Raw genomic sequence first — 23840 nt, 5'->3', positions numbered from 1 at the left:
GTGTGCGAGCCTTTAGCCAAAGCGCGGTTCAATGGGCCACTACGGCTAGAGTCTCAATGAGCGTCCTGTCTCGGTTCAATCCTGCCCATCTGTCCCAGCGAGCGGCAGAAAAGAACCGCGACAATTGGGGAGACTAATGTGCTGTTGAACCTCTTCAATGGTAAAGACAAAGCGACGGGGAACAGGAAAGACTAATGGGACTTTAACGTACAGATGTATTGTCGGGGCTGTGAGTCAACCAAAGCATTATGGACAAAGGCTCGCTGTGCAGTTAGATCCTGTTAGCGAGAACTCTTCCCCTCGCACTCCCTGTTGGTTTGTGTCACAGTCACAGACCATCTGGGACTCATTGCGTTTAATAAAATGTTATCTTCTGTATGGTAGAGTGTGTTAATGCAAAAAAGAAAGTGGTTGGAGGTGGTTCCTAATACGATTCCATTGACCCCGGTGTTGGGTTAGACCATCCGACTGGCCAGTAGGAGCGAGATCATTTAGCGACCTACAACCGGGTCGAGACGTGGTCGGTAGTTTTCAGCGACCGGGTCGCTAAATCGAGCGACCGGGTCGCTAAATCGAGCGACCGGGTCGCTAAATCACCGACCGCGCCGCTAAATCTACCGACCCGGTCGCTAAATCTACCGACCTGCCTGCAGTTTTAGGTCGGTAGATTTAGCGACCCGGTTGGTACATCTAGTGACCCGGTCGGAAGATTTTGCGGCCCAGTCGGTCGATTTTGCGCCCCAGTCGGTCGATTTAGCGACCCGGTCGCTCGCTTTAGCGGCACGGTCGGTGATTTAGCGACGCGGTCGGTGATTTAGCGACCCGGTCGGGAGGTTGCGTGGCAGGTTAGCCTAACTGAGGTAAGGTTACTGAGGTTAGGTTTAGGGTTTGGGTTAGGGTTAGGGTTAGGGTTAGTAGCCCGGTGGTCGGGTGGATTTACCTACCCGGTCGCTGGATTAGCGTCCCGGTCGGTGGAATTAGCGTCCCGGTCGGTGGTTTTAGCGTCCCGGTAGGTCGATTTAGCGACCCGGTCGGTGGTTTTAGCGTCCCGGTCGGTGGTTTTAGCGTCCCGGTCGGTGGTTCTAGCGTCCCGGTCGGTGGTTTTACCGTCCCAGTCGGTCGATTTAGCGACCCGGTCGCTGAAAACTACCGACCACGTCGCGACCCGGTTGTAGGTCGCTAAATGATCTCGCCCTCTCTCCGACTGGCTGACAATGGCAATAAAGTTATTTGAAGCAGATGGCATACCAGATTGGACACTTGATACGCCGCCATCTTTATTATAGTTCGGATATCGTTGCAAATGCCTCCCTCTCTGCTGGGAGAGGAACACAATGGACATAAAAGCATTGGTGTAAAGTGACCAAGTACATTTTACTTAAAGTTCCGCTGACACGCCCCAAAATTATCATAGTATTATACGTGGTCTATCTGAGAACAGTCTGATTCCAATGATCCCATCGCCCACAGCCTCCCCCTGGTTCATCAGCGAGAGGGCAGGCTTGACTGTCCCCGCCTACCAGCCCTCTAGTGAGGGGAGAAGGAGACAGACAGCCTCTTCCTGGTCGGAATGAAACTATTCATTTCATCAATACATATATCCTCCTTCAAATCACTTACTTACCCCAACATTGTTCATAAGAAGTTTTTTTTAATCATTATTATTGAAACTATTAACGTTATGGAGAACGCATCCTAATGTGATTAACCAGAGCTCTCAGCCAGCCACCACATCGGAATGGGGACATGTAACCAGTGACCACGGTGGCTTTAAAGTTTCAATAAATACTGATAAATGATGTTGGAGTAAGTGATTTGAAGGAGGGTAGATATATTGATGAAATCAATAGTTTCAGAACCGCTGTTAGAATGGTAATTTCTCCTCGGTCAGAACCAGCCTGTCTTTGCTCTTCTCCCCCGGTTAGAGCACTGCTGCCCGGGGAGAGGCAACATATTTATATATAAAATACATTTTCATGTCTTAAGCTTTAGCTATAGTGCTAGCCCAGTAGTAGCCCTATGCGAGCAGAGGAAGTTGCTTTCTGTGGGCTGCGAGTGCTGCCCTGCGGGCGATGGGAAGAGAATGTACATTGTACAGACAGACAGTAAGTACAGTCAATTAATTAATTGTATAGGCTTATTGCCTATCCCCACAATAACGTCATAAAAATATCAACTAATATAAGACCCGTTATTTAAGATGACAGTACGTGACAGTAAGTATTGTACTTAAGTACAATGTTGAGGTACTTTTCCTGGAGTATTTCCAGTTTTCAGTAGATCTCAGAGGCAAATATTGTACTTTTACTCCACTTCAATTATTTGAAAACTTTAGTTACTAGTTACATTGTAGATTTGATTATTATGACAAAACATACTGTACATTAACCACTTGACCACAAGCTCACAATGCGTCGCATTGTGAGCTTGTAGATCGGCTATTTTCAAAACATTTGTATACACTTTGAACTTGAGAAATGAAACATTCTGCACAAACCGGGAGGTGAACCCAGGCCGCTACTGTAACAGGACGCGTACGTTACCAGAGCCAGGCTCGTTAGCTAGTGGCAATGCAACACCCCTAGGAGCCTACACGTGTACAGTACAACAGGCCTACGGTCAGGTCTGTGCGGTGCACAGCACAGCACTCAGTGTCAGTGAGAGTAACAGTGTGTTGGACATGAGAGCAGCACAAACACTGACCACACAGCGTTGGTCTGTGTTCAGTGGCCATGTCACCTGCTGAGAGAGAGAGATAGAGAGGCCATGTCACCTGCAGAGAGAGAGAGAGAGAGAGAGAAAGAGAGAGAGAGAGAGAGAGAGAGAGAGAGAGAGAGAGAGAGAGAGATGCCAACACTTCTGTATTTGTTTGGACAGCTGGTACTGTAGCTGTCTCTCTCTCTCTCTCTCTCTCTCTCTCTCTCTCTCTCTCTCTCTCTCTCTCTCTCTCTCTCTCTGCGCACATGGTGTGTGACTGTGTGCGTGCGTGTGTGATGGGAGAGAACGAGGATGTGTTAGTGGGTGTGATGCCTGCTCCCGCTGGTATACAGGATGATTGGCAGTGCCCGTTTGGATGTCATTGATAACGCACAAGAGGTCTGCTGCCACAGACGAGCTGTGTCAATCCGTCTGTCTGTCTCTCTCTCTCTCTCTCTCACACACACACACACACACACACACACACACACACACACACACACACACACACACACACACACACACAAAAACACACACACACACACACACACACACACACACACACACACACACACACACACACACACACACACACACACACACACACACACACACACAAAAACACACACACACACACACACACACACACACACACACACACACACGCACATACAGGCTTGACTTGATTATGCTTAGTTCAGTGTGGTATCAAGCACTGAAGATAGCCGACCTCCAAGCTCACAAAGCGTCACAGTGCGACGTGTTGTGAGCTTGGAGGTCTGCTATTTTTGATATTTTCACCAAATGGCCCTTTTAGAAATTCAACATCTAGCATTCTCTGCACATCCCCTGCACAGTCTCTTCAAGTGCGCGCACAGATGCTCACACAAATGATCTCTCTCTTCATGCATGTGCGAGCACACACACACACACACACACACACACACACACACACACACACACACACACACACACACACACACACACACACACACACACACACACACACAGGCTGTTAGAGGTGCCTGTGGTCTGCCATTGGACCTGGCATATTGATAACAGTGACAATGGGGCCTCTCCTGTGAGATGAGACGGAGAGAATCTCATTCATATGGATCTGTTTGTGCGCTGGGGAATCTCAGGGCTCTGTCAGTCGTTTGTCACCCTGGACAGCTTGAAAAGACCACGGTGACATTTGGACGGCCACATTTCAATATGACAATGCACACTGTTGTGGAAGTTACTTTAGTGTTGGCTGTGAGGTCATTATATTCCCCGACCCAAACACCCCAATATGTAAAATAGCCATTTGGAACGGCTCCGATAGCAGGGGGAAAAAGCACTTACTTCTCCGCAAGTGTTCTTTGGACACATTTTTAGCCACATTTTTCAGTAAGCTTACAGTTTTAACATAGGCTTTTAGTTAAAGGGACTGCCAGTCCACAGTTTTCAAGCACAAGCCGACAGCTGGTCACATCTTATGTGTTTGTTGAGTCAGCTAGTAGTCCCATATAGTTCACCTTTACACTGGCTTTCCCTATCAGAATCTCTTTCCCGAAAATAGCCATCTACAACCTGGCATGTGACACCGTTGTGCAATTTTACTTTACCAGGTCAAAGAAAAAAGTGCACCTTGGCAACTTTACTTTAGAATTAACTTTTTATTGATGACTTTTAAGGCCAACTACATTATTGACCGTTTAACTCCCCACGAGCCAAAACGCTGCCTGAGATCCGCAGATTTGGCCCTCCGGGGCATTGCAAAGCCCAGAATGAAGACAAAGGGTGACCGTGCCCTTTCTGTCAGCACTGCAAAGTCCTGGAGAGAGCTTTAAACAGCGGTGGAAAAAGTACTCACATGTTTTACTTAAAACATAAAAGTGTCAATGGTGCAATGTTGAAATACTCTGTTACAAGTAGAAGTCCGGAATTCAAAACTTGAGTTAAAAGTGCAAAGATATTGGTATCAAAATTTACTAAAAGTGCCAAAAGTATTTCTATTGAAAATAGCAGATCTACAAGTTCACAATGCATCTGAGTTTGTAGAATGTATAGGGCTGAAAGTGGTTACCGGTATGTATGTTTTGTTCATTCATTAATATTTTTAGTTTTTGTTGCATTCCTAAGCCAATAATTTGAGGAGACTCTTTGTGTCTCCATAGGGAACAAAGCATACTCTTTATGTCTCCATAGGGAACAAAGCTGGTCATCAAAATATCGGCTTAGGAATGCGACAAAAACAAAACAATATCCATGAAGTCTCCACGGTGTGAGTAATCGATAGAAAAAAGTGAACGGTGAACTAAACTATCCCTTTAACATTGTGCTGATGTGCTCTAGTATTGAACCTATGCTATCCTTAGTTTTATGAATTTGTACATTTAGCTCTTGTTTCATTTATAATTTGTATGGTTTGCTTTCTCATTATGTATGTAAGGCATTATATAACCTTTGTTTTGAAACATATACTGTATAAATAAAGTCTGTTGCATTGTTAGTTGTAGCCTATAGCTTGACTTGAGCCGAGATAGGGGTCATGTTTATCAATGTTTTCAGCAATAAACGCTTATCACACACATTCGTCCGCTTTACTGTGCAGCCCACTCGACTGCCTCTGAAATTATTTCCTCTGTCGCGTTCATAGAAACGATGATTAACATTGAAAAACAAACAAGTTCCCTGCACAGCACAGAAACCATGCAGCGGCCGCCATTAAAGGAGCTGCATAATATTAAACCAGTCATTATCCAGGGTTTCAACAATAAACTATGGCGCCTACATGAATATATTCAATTTATTTATGCGTGTGTGTGTGTGTGCGTGTGTGTAAGCGTTTGCTTCAGTCCAGGCGCCCAGCCCACTGGTCCATAATGAAGAGATAGATGTATAATAGCCTGTCCTCCGAGATGTGTCTGTGTAGAGCGTGCATGTGTGTGCGTGAAAGAGAAACAGAATAACAGAGGGAGAGGAAGAGGGTGGGAGGTGGAGGACTTGCATGAGAGTCAGAGACAGACAGAGAGAGAGAGAAAGAGAGAGAGAGGGAGAGCACTCTCTGTGTCAATCCTCCTATGAATAATGAGGCTTTTGAGTGAATCTGGCACATTGATGCCTCACCTGGTGCACATGCACGTTGTGCACACACGCACGCACGCACACAATGCACCTCTTATTGGCACAATACAGCCCTTTAGGGATCAATTACCGGTCACTTGTGTCTTTATCATATCAATGCTTTGACTACGAATACCTCACTGCACCAAGGACACAGACACACACACACACACACAGGCACGCATGCACACATGCACGCTCGCTCGCATGCACACCAAGTGTAAGCTCCTGGTGATAGTTGAGATGTATAAGCCTCTTTTCAGAATGCTCTGTCACAGAATGCTATCTCCTGCAACAGCTAGCCAAGCCACACAATAGCTTTTATTGTTATGATTGACAGAGAATGCCATCGCTCTCTTGCTCCCTCTCCCTCATGCACGCACTTACACACACACGCACGCACACACGCACACCTCTATTTGTTTGTTTATCTGTTGCATTTTCAGTAGGTCTACCCTTAACAGTCCCTCTTGGAAAACAAACATGCACACAGTCTAAACGGTCCCAACCACCCCTCTATCGCACCGAGTGCCGCACTGCGAGCTTGTAGATCTGCTATTTTTGAAAAGTCATGAAAATGTGTGGGAAAAAAAAAATTTTTTAAGCAAACATTTGTAACTCAAATTTTGCTTCTGGGGGGTCCCTGGAAAAAAATATTTTGAGATGGGGGTCCGTGGCCAAATATAGCCTACATATCATTTTGGGGGTCGTTCACGTGAAAAGGTTTGAGCACCACTGACATAGAAACAGAGGTTTTTCAAAAAGGATTTGAAATATTCAAAGACTTGCACACATTTTCAAGATCTTTCAAAAAATAGCAGATCTACAAGCTTGCAGTGCGGCACCGAGTGCCGGGCTGTGAGCTTATCTGCTATTTTTCAATAGTTAACGCACAAAATAATGCGTAATAATGCATTCCCAGTCTAAATGGGTTAAACCCCCTAAGAACATTTATGGGGGGCCCGCAGTGAATCCTTCTACCCAGGGCCCAGAATTTGGTGCGACACCCCTGTCTACAAGCTAAACAGACAGCGATACACATCAGTGGCTGTTGACCGGATCAGAACCTGGCGATGTTGTTGGAATGCAGCCCGGGGAAGCCGGGGCGGCTCCCGGAAGCTTTGACGCCGCTTAAGCTATCATGACCTGACATAAGGCTCGTGTAAGGAATCAATTATTCATTAAGAAGGTGGGGAGAACCGGGCCCATCTGCTGAGGGGAGTGGTCCCTCCCAGAGTTATGGCGCTATAAAGCAATGCGAGCTGCTCAATAATTGCCTTAACTCCGCATCTGCTTTGACACAGCACTCCCAGGGCTTGGATCCTGCTTATAATTCAATCCTCCACAAAAGTGAACTGAACTGCTGTCCGTGTTATGTTGTTGATAGAACCTTTGTCTCTCAGTCTGGATAATATGGGAACTGCGAAAAGGTAGAAACACTATAGTTTCTTAACCACTTAGGCCCCTATAAGTACTTGATGTACTTGATCGTACAACGGATAGCACAAATCGCTGATGTGTTGTGAGCTTGCAGACCAGCTATTTTCACTAGCTTGTAGAACTGCTATTTCCTCCCAAAATACACCAGGCACAGGATTAGAGTGGTTATTTGAAGTTGATCTATATTGTACTGTAGATCAACCTCACATGCACTTTCAACTTCTCTAGCCTACATCATAAAGGACCAAGTTTAGAGTAGAACGTTTAGTAGGCTTATCGTATATAGAGTGACAAGTTCCCAGCCCTATAAATAATAAAAAATAAAAGAAAACACCAAGACGTGATACATATCCTTTTTTTCTTCTTAACTAGTTAATTAATTCACACTCCCACAGAGCAGTCAGTAACCTCATGTTCATTCTCATTGGCTACAAGCTCATTCTCATACGCCCTCTTACCCACAATGCATTTTAAGCAGTCTATTTAAGCATCTTCCTGTTCTATGTTCAGTCTAGGTGTTTAGCTGTTACTACTGGTTGTGCAGCTGTAAGGGTTAAAAGTCCCTCCACCACCCCGTCCTCCTCCCGTAAAATGTAGTTACTCATGTTATGTATTGTTTACAGATTGTTGTATGGATGGATTATGATGTGATATCTTAAATCATGCAACTGAAGGTTGAATGTTATGTGCTTTATCATGCTTTGCTCTGGGGGGGTTGTGATATATCAGATTATGTCTCATGTTCGAGCAGATAATTTGATTATCACAGCAGAGCTACATCGCCAAACTAAGATGAAATATCATTGCATAAATGGTAATATCATTGCAATAAATGGTATGTTCAATCTAAGCATGCGTGGTTATTCTGAGCTGAAATATATGCAAGAAATGTAGAAATACTTTGTTAGGGCACACTCACACCGCCCACATATTTTACCTATGAGAGTGGATTCTGCCAATGCATTTCAATGGGAAGGGCGTGGTTTGATGGTCTTCCGCATCTCTCGGCGTGCCGCACAGACCTTGCGTTTACGCTTGAAGCAGATAAATTCTCCATGCAGATGCTGCTTTGCCCCCTCTGTCGAATGCATAGAGTATATATATAATAGAGAGCGGACCAGCCCCACCCCCAGCGATCATTTCAATGCAAGTGCTCAGTGGCGTTTTGAAGCATGCGGAAGTAGCTAATCCAGGTGCATTCTGGGGGAAATTGGTCTCTACCTAGAGACCAAAATGTTTGACGCCGAAACGTAATGACGTCACGAACAACGTCGACGTCCATTGAACCCTATTGTAGACCCCAGCGGCGCGCTCTTATGCTCGTGCATGTATGTTTCACCGCGCCTGAAATTCCAACTTTGGCCAGTAGGGCGTAAAATGTTTACAAGCCGTTCTGGGGGCTTGGTCGAATGCATCACATCCCAAGACAGGAATTGACAAATGTTTGCAGCTACGTGTGTTGTTTAGCTACAGGGTGTCATATATTGTGTGTTCACAGACAGACAGACTCTGATAGCAAATCAGAGATGATCAGATGAAAAGGAACAAAACAGAGAGGCTGTTCCCTTTTATTTGACGACGGTTCACTACTGACATGGTCCTATTAGCTATATTCACACCGTGGCCATCTTGGATCACATGACCCTATGGGGTGGCTACACAGGCAATCAGAAGCTCAAAACAATAACGCAAGACCCGCCTGTGGAAGATTCTGATTGGCTGCGTTGCCACCCCATGTGGTCATGTGATCCAAGATGGCCGTGTTGTGAATATGGTAAATTCTTTTACCACTTCAAACGTTAACGCTCGTCCCAATTCTGAACGCGGCTCAAAGCCAATACGAACGCTTGTTCTTTTACCTTGTTTGATGACTGTAAGCTGATGAGGGGTCGCGCGGGTGTGTACAGTAAAAACATCTCCCGTAATGCTGCTTTCAAATCTCCACCACACGTAAACATCAATGATGTCCATTTCACTTCCTGGCTGTTCTCTTTGGACCTGATCTAGATTATGCATTTCTATGCTCTGAACGATGGAAAGAGGGGAGGGCCATTTCACATCCATTCTTTGCATAAGGCTGCCCTCTGCCGCCAGCTTGGCTAAAGTACACATATAATAGGTCCAATGATAAAAAAATTGTTTGGAAATAATCAATAGATCTTTTTCTATTACATCGCAAAGGTAAGCTGCTTTTTGCTGGCACCAGCCCCAATAAATAAATAATAAATCTGGCAAAACTGTTTTAATAGGTAGTATATGCATAATCACTAGAGGCCAGGGCGATGCAAGCAAAGGCAGCCGAGTTGTGTTACAGACAAACATAGAGTTGCATCATCCCAGAACGACGCTCACACGGGGAGGGTCCTGACTCCTGAACGTGAGTGACAGGTGCGTCACTGGTTATTGGGGCAGAATGTGCTGATTTTATGAATTGTACAGTTTTCGAATGTATATCTTTTGAAAACAGCAGATCTACAAGCTCACAATGCAATCAAATAATTGTAGTGGAGTAAAAGTACAATATTTGCCCCAGAGATGTAGTGGAGTAGAGTAAAAGTATTGAAGATTTGAAAATATTCCAGTAAAGTAAAAAGAAATACCTCAAACTCGAGTACTGTACAGTACTGTACAGTACTCGAGTAAATGAAGAGTTAGTTTATGCAGGACTCGTTCAGCAGGGAAGGCTCCATTAAATACGGCTCGCTTTCTCTACCTATGCTTGGTTATCCGAAGCCTCGGATAGGTGCAGCTAGTGGCCTCCTCCACCTCAGCCTCCACCTTTGATCAGTCTGGCAAAGCTCAAATACTTGTGATTACGTCTGTTGATTCAAGTTATGTGTCAATGTATTGCTATTGTTCTGCTATTGTATCCCTATGGGGGTCTTGCTTAACATTCCCTGATTTTGCTTAGAAAGCATGCACAAAATTCAGGGAACATATCCGAATGCGGAGCCCTTAACGCCAAGATTAACTGTATTCCATTTATGCAATAAATGGTTAAATCTACTTTGACGTGAGTGTTCCTGACTAAAATGTAGCCTACTTAGTTACTTTAAGGGTCAATGGCGTAAAAGCTCCACTTTTTGGTCAACTATCACAGACTGCCCTCCACCCTGGCACCATAAAAAATCCATCAAAAATCTAATTTGACTTTTAAGACATTATAGGCTTTATAAAGGAAAACCCCTTAATCTTTAATCTGAAGATAATAGGTTTAGGTTGTGAAGAGTGAGGTAAATCCAAAGGGAAATATACATTGGGATCTTGTTTTAAGTTCAAGGCCAGGCTTAATCCATGTGCCAGGTTATTAATAAGAGAGCAGATAAGAAGAAGATAACTCCTGCCTGTTGATGAAGAGTTCCAACTCCACCAAGACACATTCCAGACATCACGATGTGTGTGGGGAAAGACTACCACCTAGTGGTTAAAAGAAGAATAACAATTAGAATGTCACCCCTTTACTGTATTACACAAAGGCAAAGCAGCAGCGGTGGAAGTACTGTTCTTGAGTACAATCTTTAGGTATTTTAAATTTTTGGTACTTGTAATTTTACTCCACTACATCTATATACAAATATTGTGCTTTTACTCCACTACAATTAATTGAAAGCGTTAGTTACTAGTTACTTTGTAGATTTTGATTATTATTACAAAACATGCATTAACCACTTCAGCCCTACATACATTTTGGCCATTTGAAAATAGCCAATCTACAAGCTCACAATGCGTTGCAAAGTGATGCATTGTGAGCTTTTGCAATTTTCCAAATATTTGTAAACATTTCATACATTTGAAAACTTCTAATTTTTGGTAGGTCTACTTTTAGTTTATTTTGATACCAATACTTTTGTATTTGCCATTTGCAGATTTCTCAAAAAATCCTGTCTTTGGTGTGGCAGCCTAAGGCTGAAGCCACACCAAAAGTACCCATGAGAGTGGATTCCCCATTTCGCCAATGCATTTCAATGAGAATGGAGTGTTTTTTTCTTTTTTGCAGAAATCCTCTACTGGCACGAAAACACTCCATTCTCATTGAAATGCATTGGCGGAATGGGGAATCCATCCTCATAGGTAGGCTATACTTTGGTGTGGCTTCAGCCTAACAGAGCATTTCTATATTGCAGTATTGGTACTCTTACTTAAGTAAAAATAATGTAGTACCTTTTCCACCACTGAAGAGTTCCAAGAGTTCCACCAAGACAGGTTGACATCAGGATGTGCGTGCATGGTGAAAGACTACCACCTAGAGGTTAACAGATGAATAACAATAAGAATGTCACCCTGTACTCTATGACCAATCTGGCTAGCCATCGTCAAAGAAAAGGGAACGCCCACTCGGGTTGTCCCTCTTTCTTTGAAGCGTAAGCTATCATGACCGTCTCGAGAGAATGCTCTATGACTAGCATAGCAGGACAACACAAAGCAGTTCTATAGCCTAGCTAGCTTACAATACAGGTCACACCTCTTGATTCATTTTAGCCTTTTGCAGGGTTTAAAGGAAGGGTAAGTGATATTGTTTTTGTTAATGCGGGTTAAATAGCTCTATATTCTGATAGTACTCATTGCTAATCATCACCCCAATAAGGCTGATTCAACAGTTCTGTACTCAAGTAGAAGTACAAGTACTAGTGAAAAAAGCAACTTTGGTAAAAGCATTTAGCAGACACTCTTAATCTAGAGCGACTTATACAATAAGCAAGGTAATAATACATCAATACAATTAGCAAGGTAATTATATATCAATACAATAAGCAAGGTAATAGATCAATACATCAGTAGGCTAAATCAAATGCATAGAAATATCAATCTAGACAAAAAATAATGTTCCGAGCACCTAATCAGTAAAAGTACTCGTTCCAGGTTCCAAGTAAAAATAAAAAAGTTCATGCTCTGAAATATTTACTTGAGTAGTATTATCCATTCAGTTCATCAACATGTAATTACACATATTCTCCTCCTGACTTGGATGCAAACACTGATCTGGTAGCCTTCATTCTGTCCTGAGCGTGTGTGCAGTAGGCCTACTTGACTTGTCTCTGTTGGCACTGAAGCAGGCTGAAACGCTAAGAATGTACAGTAGGCTACAGTAGATATCCATTGTGATAATAATGCTGTATTTTCCATGTTGTCACCTACTTAAAATGCCCCAAGTAATTTTTTGGAGGAATAACTGGAGCATGCTAACTTTTCCATTTGCTTGGAATTCCCATTCACATGGTTGGCATTGGCAGGTTTCTTTATGCCGATAGCCTAGTGGTTCTGGGGACCCCCTAGTGGTCCTTGAAGTGGGTCCCAGGCCCAGCTACTTCAACAATTTAATATTTTGCCTATTTGATCAAAGCCAATCTACAAGCCCACAACGCTTCAGGATGTGACTCATGAGCATTTAGATCTGCTATTTTCAGAAAAAGAATCTTTAAAAAATGATTTGAATATTTGAACACAATTCTTGTATGGGGGTCCATGGCACAAAATATCTTCAGATGGGGTCAGTGGCCAAATACATATGTATTTGGTCGATTACCCTAAAGCCTCTATCAGAGTCGGTACCGCGGTGGTAAGCTATCCACCGCAGTGTAGTGCGGTGTAGTCTTTTTGAGCGTTAACGTTGTAGTTTTATGACTCAAAAAGACTACACCGCACTACACCGCGGTGGATAGCTTACCACCGCGCTACCGACTCTGATAGAGGCTTTAGAGACACATGCAGTGAGTACATGGACATGGTGCCAACATATAATGAGCATTAATTAGGACCAGAGCCTTAGAAACTTAAAGTTCTGCCATTGTGGGTCAGAAACAGCGCTAGTCACGTGGTTCATTGTCACTTTCCCCCTCATAGACTTCAATGCATTCTGGAAACCTCCAGTTTGTGGTTTGTCACTAGTATACGCCAATAGATGTGTCCGCAGAAGACCTGGCCCCATGAAGTGAATGGGAGTGACGCGACTCTCTCTGTATGCAAGGCTCTGATGAGGACCAATTAAAAGTCCTCCTTTAAGCTAATCCATGTAGTGATGAGATCATAGCCTATACATTTCTTGCTGAGAACATGTTATAATTGTATTATTATTATATATGAATTAATCATTTGTGGATGACTAAATGAGGAGTTTATTTATGAATTCAACAAGTATAACTACACTAGTGGAATTATACTGTGTAGCACGCCACGCAGGCCCGGCAGCACGAGGGGGATGGCTGGGGCCGAGCCCCATCACGCAGACCCCCCGGCCCCATCAGTGAAACCGGCAAATACTCGAAAACACTAATTTGCATAGTGGTCGCAAACTTAAGCTTATTAGCCATTGAGTCCAGCTGCCGGCACTGGTAGCATGAGTAACCAAATGAATTAAGAAGGCTATTATATTACATAAACAGACTTTCAACACCAAAACGTGTTATTTCTTCACTTAAACATTACAGAGCTCTATATATAATCTTAAACTGGAAGTATGACGCCTGCGTGTGTCCATCTATACTATAATTTTGCGAATGTCTGTCTGAGTGAGTGAGTGAGTGTCTGTCTGTCTGTATGAAACAGCGTTTCTCCTCGGTGGCTGGAGCAATTGATCTGAAATCGCATCACCATCAGCATATGAACACACCTGACATAACTGTGGAGCCCGTTTGTCACTTTCACAAATCGTATGCTGTATAATAGCATTTTTATGGTGTATCTATATCTATTTAGCCTACAGTACCTTTTGTGACCACACATGTTAAGGGAGGGGCACTGTTGTTCAGGCCATGCACAATCCCGTAACATCCCATAACCCACACACTGCACATCATTTCGGAGCTCATATCTTTGAACGGGTAAGGGCTAGTGTTAATAAACACCCTATAGGTCTATGAATAAATAGCTTATGTGTTATTTCCACTAACTCCATCTAGACTACTGTATATGTGAAGAGCTAGCGCCTCCTGCTGGTTAAGGAGTAGAACAGAAGAAAGCAGTGCGATCACTTTTGCGTGCCAAACATCCCATATCGGTGTTGATTCTGAAATTAGTTGTGCTAAGACAACTCCAGGGTGTATTTTCGGAGCAATGCACAGCCTGAACAGAATCTGGAATGTTGTTTACCATGTGCCGGCCAATCAGAGACCAACATCATTCCTTTCATGTACATGACCTACGTGCAACACTATGAAAACTAATATATTTGTTGAAAAAACATATAAAAAAACAAAAAAACAATAATAACAATTAAATGTAAATGGCGTTCAAAATCAAGTTAAAAGTGAACTATGATACTTGTCTTTAGATGACACCGTAGAAACCAGACCAGTGGGACCTATAAATATAATCCAGACATGCATCTTAAAACATTTTATAATTCTGTTCAAACATTTTGGACAACCACCATTCCCACCAGCTCACCACTCTCAGTGGAGGTTAACAGCAACATGGGAACACACACACTGTATACACTATGTCCAATGCTAGCTTAGCAACCGGCAGCTTGCCAAGGCAAACCTTGGCAAGCAGGAAGTTATTCTAAGCTAGGATTGGACAAAAGCTTTTTGGGAGGGGCATAGCTACTGGCTAATTGAGACTAAACAAAAAAAAAAACTTTATGAACTCATGCAGACCACAGATTGTCTACACCATCCTGCCCACGGCCTGCCTGTGTGTGTCTCTAGCTAGGGCTCCAGCAGGGTGTGCTTTCAGCGGCATGGCTGCAACTGTTGCGGTAGTTGCCTCTGTCGGTCTCTTCCAGAAAAACAGTTTTTTCCAGACACTCTTCTTTTTGCATTTGTTGTTAAGGCACTTTTTCAGCCCGTCATGTTCCACGCTATTTGCCAGCCCTGCTTCAAGGCAGGTAGTTGCCTCTCTCGATCTCCAGAAGCATAACCTTTTCCAGACACTCTTCTTTTTGCAATTGTTGTTGAGGCGCTCTTCCAAAGCCTCCCTCTCATTGGCCAAAGTGTTTTCTCTGTTAGTGAGTTTGATGTTTTCCTCTTTCAGAGTGCTATTCTCAGCCTCTAGCTGTGTCAGTCTCATGTGATCCACGGCTGCTCCATTGCACAATGACTGCTGAGCGTGGGACTCGGGTGACTCCACTTTATCTTGAAGGTCAGTGGAGATTTCTACCTCCTGGTCTTGGATCTGTTCCTGCTTGGCGGTGTCCGAGTCCACTTCATATTCGACCTGCTCTGTCATCTCCAACACTTTCTTATCCTCCTGCCAGTGAATTGACTCCTGGAACTCAGCTTCGTGGTCCTCTAGAACCTGATCTTCCATCTCCTCCATTTCTTCATATTCGACCTGCTCTGTCATCTCCAACACTTTCTTATCCTCCTGCCAGTGAATTGACTCCTGGAACTCAGCTTCGTGGTCCTCTAGAACCTGATCTTCCATCTCCTCCATTTGAGACTCCTCCTTAGGGAAGGTAAACAGCTGAGGAGAGACATCCTCAAACTCCTCATTCTGCTCATGGCGCAGTTTGAGGTCATCTTTCTGTGGTGAGCTGCTCAGCCAGTCCTTGTCCAGAAGCTCTAGTTGGTTGACTGCGTGAATGTTGGGTCGGCCCCTTTCCATTACCTGGTTGGGGTCAACTGTGAGCTCCTTCACCCTGTTAGCATAGCGTAGCGTGTTGAGGGTATTTTCACATGATGCCATACCGGGGGATATGGTTGCAATCATGCACGTATGGGAGTTCTCCCCAATGAAGGAATCTCTGAGGACATGAGTGAGCTTGCTCGTCCTGAAAGGTGTGTGGGCCTTTTTATGTCCCAGAGCCCTGATACACTCCTTTAGTGCCAACAGACTCTTGTTAATCTCGGCTCCCTCCATATGGGTCTGGCGGTCAACGCTGGATGCATCAGCTCCTCTCTCGTTCCCAGCCAGATCAATGAGCGAGAACTTCCCATGCATCGTACCCTTCCTCCGTAGAATGATCTGGAAAACAGCATGGCTCCTAGAGGAGTGCGTGTTGGCTGAAGTCTGACCCGATGCTCTGCAGCCGTTTCCCACTTTTATGAGCTTGAGAACATCCTCCGTACATTTGACTTTTTTCTCCCATAGTCCTACCACCTGAACCTGCTGTTGATCATCCTCCATCACCCTCAGCTTAGCTTTATTACTCAGTAGGTCAAACACATTCCCATTGTAGATTTCAAAGAAGGTTGCGTACACTTGTAATTCTAATTTCTTATGGTTCGGTTTTTTCAACATGAGAAACACATCCTGAGCAGTTAGCGTGTAGATTCCTTTGGAACAATCCTGGTTTTCTCCAGAAAAGTCTCCACTCATTGTATATGTTTTTCCACTTCCTGTCTGTCCATAGGCGAAGCAGGTAGCCATGCCTCCTTCAAAGATAGTCTCCACCAGAGGCCTTGCTGTGAAGCTGTACACCATCTCATTGGTTGTGAAATCGTCAAAGGCGTAGTCGAAGCGGAAGGTCTGGTTCTCCAGGTAGCGGGTCAAGTCCACCTTCTGTTTGGGTTTGTGGACCAACACCACATCTTTACTGGGAATGGTGACCACATCCAGGTGCTTCATGGTCAGTTCTTTGTTGTTCAGTGGACGCTTCCTCACATAAACACATATTCTATGAGTTTTAATCTGGTCTGCTGTGGTCAGAGGGCTGTAGTCTAGACTGGCTCGGGAATCCCTGATCATGCACATGATATCGTAATTAGGAATGGTGGTGTCTAGCTCCGGTGCTCTCTTCCCTATCAGGTTTTGTTGCTTTAGTTGATGTCTTTCCCTCTTTCGCCGGAGTTTCTCCCCACCCTCCTTCACACAGTTGGACGGCCTCCTCAAATTTTGGAGTTGTGTCTGAGCTTGTTGTGTCTGTGCAGGCTGCGGGGAAAATCGTTCAGACTGTTGGGGTTTGTGGTTTTCTAGAACCCGTTCCTCTATCTCCACCATCTTCTGAGACAGCTGAGGAGACTCTTCTTCCTCATTCGGCTGCTCACAGATTTCCCGGTTTGGGTAAACTATCAGCTTCTTCACCTTGTTAGCATAGTGTAGTGTGTTGAGGGTGTTTTCACATGACATCATACCAGGAGATATGGTTGCAATCATGCACATATGGGAGTTCTCCCCTATGAAGGAGTCTCGGAGGATCTGGGTGAGCTTGGTGTCTCTGAAAGGAGTGTGAGGCTTGTTGCGTCCCAGATCCCTGATGCACTTATTTAGTGCTAGCAGACTTTTGTTAATCTCTGCGCCTTCCAGGCGAGTCTGGCGGTCAGTGCTGGACATGTCAGCTCCTCTCTCGTTCCCAGCCAGGTCAATGAGCGAGAACTTCCCGTGCATCTCCCTCTTCCTCCTTAAAATGATCTGGAACACACAGTGGCTCCTAGAAGATTTTGTGTTGGCCAAAATCTTACTCAATGTTCTACAGCTGTTTCCCATTTCTATGAGTTTGAGAACATCCTCCGTACATGTGACGTCTTTCTCCTCTAGTCCTACCACATGAACCTGTTCACCACAATCTGACACCTTCAGTTCAGCTTTACTATTCAGCAGGTCAAATACTTTCCCATTGTAGATTTCAAAGAAGGCTGTGTACACTTGTAGTTCTAACGTCTTATACTTTGGTTTCTTCAACGTGAGAAACACATCCTGAGCAGTTAGCATGTAGATTCCTTTGGAACAATCCTGGTTCTCTCCAGAAAGATCTCCACTCATAGTATGCGTTTTTCCACTCCCTGTCTGTCCATAGGCAAAGCAGGTTGCCATGCCCCTCTCAAATATGGTCTCCACCAGAGGCCTGGCTGTGAACCTGTACACCATCTCATTGGTTGTGGAGTCATCGAAGGTGTAATCGAAGTGGAAAATCTTGTTCTCCATGTAGCGGGCCAGGTCCACCTTATGTTTGGGCTTGTGGACCATCACCATGTCGTTACTGGGAATGGTGATCACATCCAGCTCCTTCATGGTCAGGTCCTTCTTGTTCAGTGGACGCTTCCTCACACAAACACATATTCTTTGTTTCCTAATCATGGCTTCTGTGGTCAGAGGTCCGTAGTCTAGACTGGTTCGGAAATCCTTGACCATGTACCCAATATCATAAATAGGAATGGCAGTATCTAGCTCCTGTGATCCCTCACTCTGCTGTAGTTGACACCTTTCCCTCTTTCCCTGGAGTTTCTCCCCCTTCTTCACACAGTTGGACTTCCTCCTTGCATTCTGGAATTGTTGTGTCTGAACCTGTGTTGGCTGTGCAGGTTCTTGGGCAGGGGGATGGGGTACTAGTTGAGACTGTGGGGGTCGGTGGTCTTCAAAAAACGTTTCCTCCCTCTCCGCCTTTGGAGACACTGCCTCCTGGAAGGTGTCCAGCTGAGGACACGCTTCCTCATTCTGCTCACAGGGAAGTTTGGGGTAGTCTCTCTGTGATGAACTGCTTAGCCAGTCCGTGTCCCGAAACTCTAGCTTGTTGACTTCATGGATGTTGGGCCGTCCTTCCATTACCTGGTTTGGGTAAACTCTCATCTTCTTCACCCTGTTTGCATAGTGCAGCGTGTTGAGGGTGTTTTCACATGACATCATACCAGGAGATATCGTTGCAATCATGCACATATGGGAGTTCTCCCCAATGAAGGAGTCTCTGAGGATCTGGGTGAGCTTGTTGTCTCTGAAAGGAGTGTGCGTCTTGTTGCATCCCATACTCCTGATGCACTTCATTAGTGCTAGCAGACTCTTGTTAATCTCAGCTCCCTCCAGGCGAGTCTGGTGGCTGGCGATGGATGCATTAGCTCCTCTCTCGTTCCCAGCCAGCTCAATGAGCGAGAACTTTCCGTGCATCTCCCCTTTCCTCCTTAAAATGATCTGGAACACACAGTGGCTCCTTGAAGAGTGTGTGTTGGCCAACATATTACCCAATGTTCTGCAGCTGTTACCTACGTCTATGAGTTTGAGAACATCCTCTGTGCATGTGACGTCTTTCTCCTGTAGTCCTACCACACAAACCTGTTTGCCATGATCCGACACCTTAACCTTGCGTTTTCCATTCAATAGGTCCAACACCTTCCCATTGTAGATTTCAAAGGAGGTCACGTACACTTGTAGTTCTAACTTCGTATACTTGGGATCCTTCAACATGAGAAATACATCCTGAGCAGTTAGCCCGTAGATTCCTTTGGAACAATTCTGGTTCTGTCCAGGAAGATCTCCACTCATAGTATGTGTTTTTCCACTCCCTGTCTGTCCATAGGCAAAGCAGGTAGCCATGCCTCCCTCGAAGATGTTCTCCACCAGAGGCCTGGCCGTGAAACTGTACACCATCTCGTTGGTTGTGGAGTCATCAAAGGTGTAGTCAAAGTGGAAGGGAAGGTGTTCCATGTAGCGGGTCAGGTCGACCCTCTGTTTGGGCTTGTGGACCATCACAACGTCTTTACTGGGAATGGTGATCACATCCAGCTCCTTCATGGTCAGTTCCTTCTTGTTCAGTGGGCGCTTCCTCACACAAACACATATTCTGTGTCTCTTATTCAGGTCCTCTGTGGTCAGAGGCCTGTAATCTAGATGGGCCCGGAAGTCCCTGATCATGCACATGACCTGCTGCTGCTGCAGTCGAAATCTTTCTCTCTTCTCGTGAAGTTTCTCCCCCTCCATCACAAAATTGGACTTCCTCCCCACATTCTGGAGCTGTCGTGTCCGAGCCTGTGTTGGCTGCTGTGTATGCAGAGGGGTGATGAGGAGGGGGGAAAGTTGTTGGGGTTTTCCCGTGTGGGTCACTCTGTTATCTCTGGATGGCTCTATGATGGCTCTATGCAGGTTCTTTGCAATTCCGTAGAGTTTTGCAGCAGCAGCAGTGGGGGAAAGCGATGGTGTCTCTGGGATGGGGACAATAGCCTCATTTGAGGACACACTCTCCAAGTCAATGTCTGTCCCTTTTGTGCCTTCATTCTCAATCCACTCCACGGTGACACTCACATTGTCCTTGTTTAGTGTACACATCAGTGCGGTTAGAGAAGATAAATAATCAGTGCAGACAAGTGTATTTATATTCCCAAACACACCCAAATTGGGTTGTGGTGGTAGCTATGTGCTAATTGGACAGCATTTTGACAACGTCATAGTTGCTGTGGCAGCAGGGATCAAACAAATTACTTTCCTTTTTGTCTCCGCCAAAACCTCCACCGGCTGTCAGTCAGTCTGTCTACAGTAGGGATGGGTATCCTTCACCTTTGATTCGCTACGATACCTTTTTCGATACCTGGGAATCGATATGATACCCTTTTCGATACCATTTTCGATACTTTTTATTTATTATTATTAAAATTATTATTTGCAGTTTTCTATGGGCTATTTTACACACCAAAATAGGTTATCAAGCCAGTTATTCAGCCATTTTCATGTCAAGTAGGCATAGGAGAGTAGTTGATTACTATTACTGTTATGGCTGCTATTGTATAATTAATTCTATTGTTTGTCTACGATAGAATATACACATACCGCACAGCACACATGAACGCACAGCATTCCACAGTAATGAGTGTAACCTACTAAAGCAGTCATTAAACTCTCAGTAGCCCAACTGTTACAGATGAGACTGGCCAGGGGTGCGTTCAAGAGTATCGAAGCGAGGTATCGTTCGTTTTTATGTGAACCGATACTCGATAGTATCGACGTCATGCGATCGATACCATTAAAGGTATCGCAGACGATACCCATCCCTAGTCTGCAGTCAGTCAGTCCGTCACGTCACATCACGTCACACTTTTGCCCTACTCTTATCTTTGCCACCGTTGGCCCTATCGATGCCAAACTTTGCACACACACACCTTGGATGGCAAATCACAACCTCCGCCCCTGATTTCTCACATATCCCTCCTCTAGCGCCACCATCTGGTTGACTTTTGCAAAACACATTTTTGGACCCTGCTCCAACAGATTTTGGCCTAAAATCATGCAAAATGGTACATAACTATCTCTACAGTCATGTCGTCAACATGCATCTGTCCCATTTAGCGCCACCATTAGGCCGATTTTTGCAAAACACATTTTTGGACACTGCTCCTATAGGTTTTGGCCGAAAATCACGCAAAGCGGTACACATTATCTCTAAAGTCATATCATCAACATGGTTCTTTCCCATTTCCCATATTCCCTCCTGATTCGCTACGACTGCCTTCTAAAGTTTGTGTATGCGACGTGGCGGTCGCTTATCTAGGGAGTCTTACTTTTTATTATTATTAAAACGAGCGATTTAAAAGTACGTTTTGGATACAATGTTTGGTGAAGGTAAGAATGGTCAAAAACATGGCAAACTATCCCTGGAAAAACCTGATATGGGCTTGTAATGAGCAGGAACCTCATGTCGGAACTGTATCGGAGGGGAGGTTCCGAAAGGAGCTACTTCCGGTTTAAGATTATATATAGAGCTCTGTAATGTTGAAGTGAAGAAATAACATAGTTGTCTCAATAACAAGCAGGTGGTCAGACTGATCACTCGTCAAGACGACCTGCCTTACCTTACCCATCAAAAATGGCTAAAGTGGGTAAAAAAAATAAAATAAAGAAAAGGTCGATGCCGAATGCCGGATTTTCAAAAAAATCGGACCGCTAAGTATTTATTTATTGAAGTCGGAGGTAAAGCTGTGTGTTTAGTTTGCGGGGAGCACATCTTGCGGGGAGCACTACCTTTTGGCCCGGCCCTCCACAATATTATCTGTTGTTCATGTGGCCCCATGGAGAAAATAATAAAAGCATCAGTAGCTGACGCTATTTCTGTGTCATTATTTCGACTAAGGGTTAGGTTTAGGCATGGTTTTACTGAGGTTAGGGTTAGGTTTAGGCATAGTGGTTAACCAGCGTCAGCAGGTTAGCATTTCACCAGGTTAACATTCACCCGCATCGAACAAATGTAACATTAAACAAATGTTATGTCGAACTATCAACACACTCCAGTTTCTTTTCAAAGACGTGTAGGTTTAGAATAAGTAGGGTGATGATAGGTATGTACAGTATGTATGTATGTGGCCTACAAGGCAACGCTGCTCCCTCATTGGCTAAAGGCCAAGCCAATGAAGGAGCAGCATTCTCGGTGATGTCACCACCAACCAACAAGTGCGACCTGATATGTGGAGCCCACAATAAATAATAATAAAATTCACCCATAATGATCCAAAACGGGCGTCAGGTCGGAAGGGGTCAGATTAACACCCAGGACATTACAGGGAAAGATAAAGACACCTTCATAGAGACACTTGGGGTCCAGGGTAGTGTTCAGTCCCACACCAGAAGTCAGGAGGTTGGGAGATCTCCATGAGCCAGACCTCCTGTGGGTCCCTGCCCTCGCTTTCTGCACCGGTTGGAGGTAAAACCTTGTAATAGTGACAGTCTCTTCCATTGTCCGGGTCGTAAGGCGGAGCCAAGATGTCCAGGAATGCTGTGGGTCCATCCGCAGCGTCTATCTGGTGCAGGTTGTTGGTGTCAGGGCCCAGGACACACGGACCGCTGTCCGCTGTTAACTCCCCGGTGGACCGGAGCCACGCGCACTGCGGGGAGCCTCCCTGGAACGGTGCAGGTGGGTCTGTGGTGGTGGTGGCGGCTGCAGACACACTTGGGTGTGTTTTATCCATCTTGTCGAAGCAGGCGATTCGGAGCGTGCCGTACATGACCTTGAGCATGCCGTGCATCCCCGGGTGGTCGTGCAGGGGGATGGAAGCCCCATTGGTCAGCAGGAACACCCCCATGCTGAAGTCGGTCGTCTCGCATATGTGCATGTAGGTGACTGGCGGCGCGCCACGGAGCGGGTGCGCCGGTGCTGCAGCCGGGGAGGAGCCGTCACCTTTCCTCGGGATGAGCTTCAGGTCTGCAGCCCTGACCTCCGCCATCAGGCTCTTCAGTTTGCTCTGGTTGTCCAGGAAGGCTGCGGCAGGAGGACACTGCTTTCTGAAGGTTATCAGTGCCTGGCGGGCGATTCTCTGCACAATGCATGTCATGTTGTTGTTGTTGTTGCCCATATATGTAGTTTCTACCACCACCACGTTATGCACTGGTGTGATGGCTCCGTCTGGAGAGCCTTTTCATATGTCAACTGTCAGGATTAATGACAAAACAACCAGAATGAAACAGATTGATTGAAATTAATTCAATAGATGATCTGGTTCAGTAGCAGTTCATGTTGTTTCCTTTCAGATGCCCCATCTTCCAATAAAGATTCACACAGACACCTTGCAAGTTCGCAGCACCACGCTATAACCTCTGTGGTGACTTTCACAGAGTTTTATAGGCTATTTTCTGAAATATTTTCCTTCACAATGGAAGATCAGGCTGAGACCTTTGCCCAAATTTGGAGTCATACGTCATAGATACGTCAAATATGACCGATGTCATATACATCGTTGACGTCACAGGATGGCCGAATTACGTTTGAGGTCCACAGTGGAGCCATGTGGATCCCACCGGTAGGCCTTCAAAGGTTTAAATTATTAGATTATATTAGCATTGTGACAAAGTTGTCATTTTTGCTGAGGGGGTTGCTAGAAGGCCATGGGCCATGGGATCACCAAAGTGTAATGAACCGACAGACTACCCCACACATACAGTAGAAAAAACAAAGGACATCTATACACAGTAGCTCACCTTAACCATTTAAATCCTAGATATTTAGTTGCCCAGTCTATTCTTGG

The 23840-nt window shown here is 44.9% G+C and overlaps 3 protein-coding genes across 3 annotated transcripts; all 3 read right to left on the bottom strand.

The window, feature by feature from the left end:
- Positions 1-11484: 11484 nt before the first annotated feature.
- On the bottom strand, positions 11485-20160 carry LOC308307481 (uncharacterized protein; the record flags this gene model as incomplete). The annotated part of the gene is made up of 3 exons (XM_080752746.1): positions 11485-11491; positions 15107-16740; positions 18124-20160. 3 exons carry the CDS (start codon positions 20158-20160, stop codon positions 11485-11487), a joined length of 3678 nt encoding a protein of 1225 aa, XP_080608872.1.
- On the bottom strand, positions 16848-18099 carry LOC308308088 (kinesin-like protein KIF2A; the record flags this gene model as incomplete). Its single annotated transcript, XM_080753457.1, has 2 exons — positions 16848-16867; positions 16989-18099. The coding sequence occupies 2 exons, from the start codon at positions 18097-18099 to the stop codon at positions 16848-16850; spliced, it is 1131 nt and encodes a 376-aa protein (XP_080609583.1).
- A 2240-nt stretch (positions 20161-22400) lies between the features above and the next one.
- Positions 22401-23150, bottom strand: LOC308307901 (2-aminoethanethiol dioxygenase-like; the record flags this gene model as incomplete). Its single annotated transcript, XM_080753231.1, has 1 exon — positions 22401-23150. One exon carries the CDS (start codon positions 23148-23150, stop codon positions 22401-22403), a length of 750 nt encoding a protein of 249 aa, XP_080609357.1.
- Between the last annotated feature and the right edge of the window lie 690 nt (positions 23151-23840).

Source organism: Nannobrachium achirus (assembly GCF_963921795.1).
Source record: "Nannobrachium achirus genome assembly, chromosome: 22".
Classification (NCBI taxonomy): domain Eukaryota; kingdom Metazoa; phylum Chordata; class Actinopteri; order Myctophiformes; family Myctophidae; genus Nannobrachium; species Nannobrachium achirus.
The sequence above is the reverse complement of the archived record's forward strand: the minus strand, read 5'-3'. Positions and strand labels throughout refer to the sequence as shown.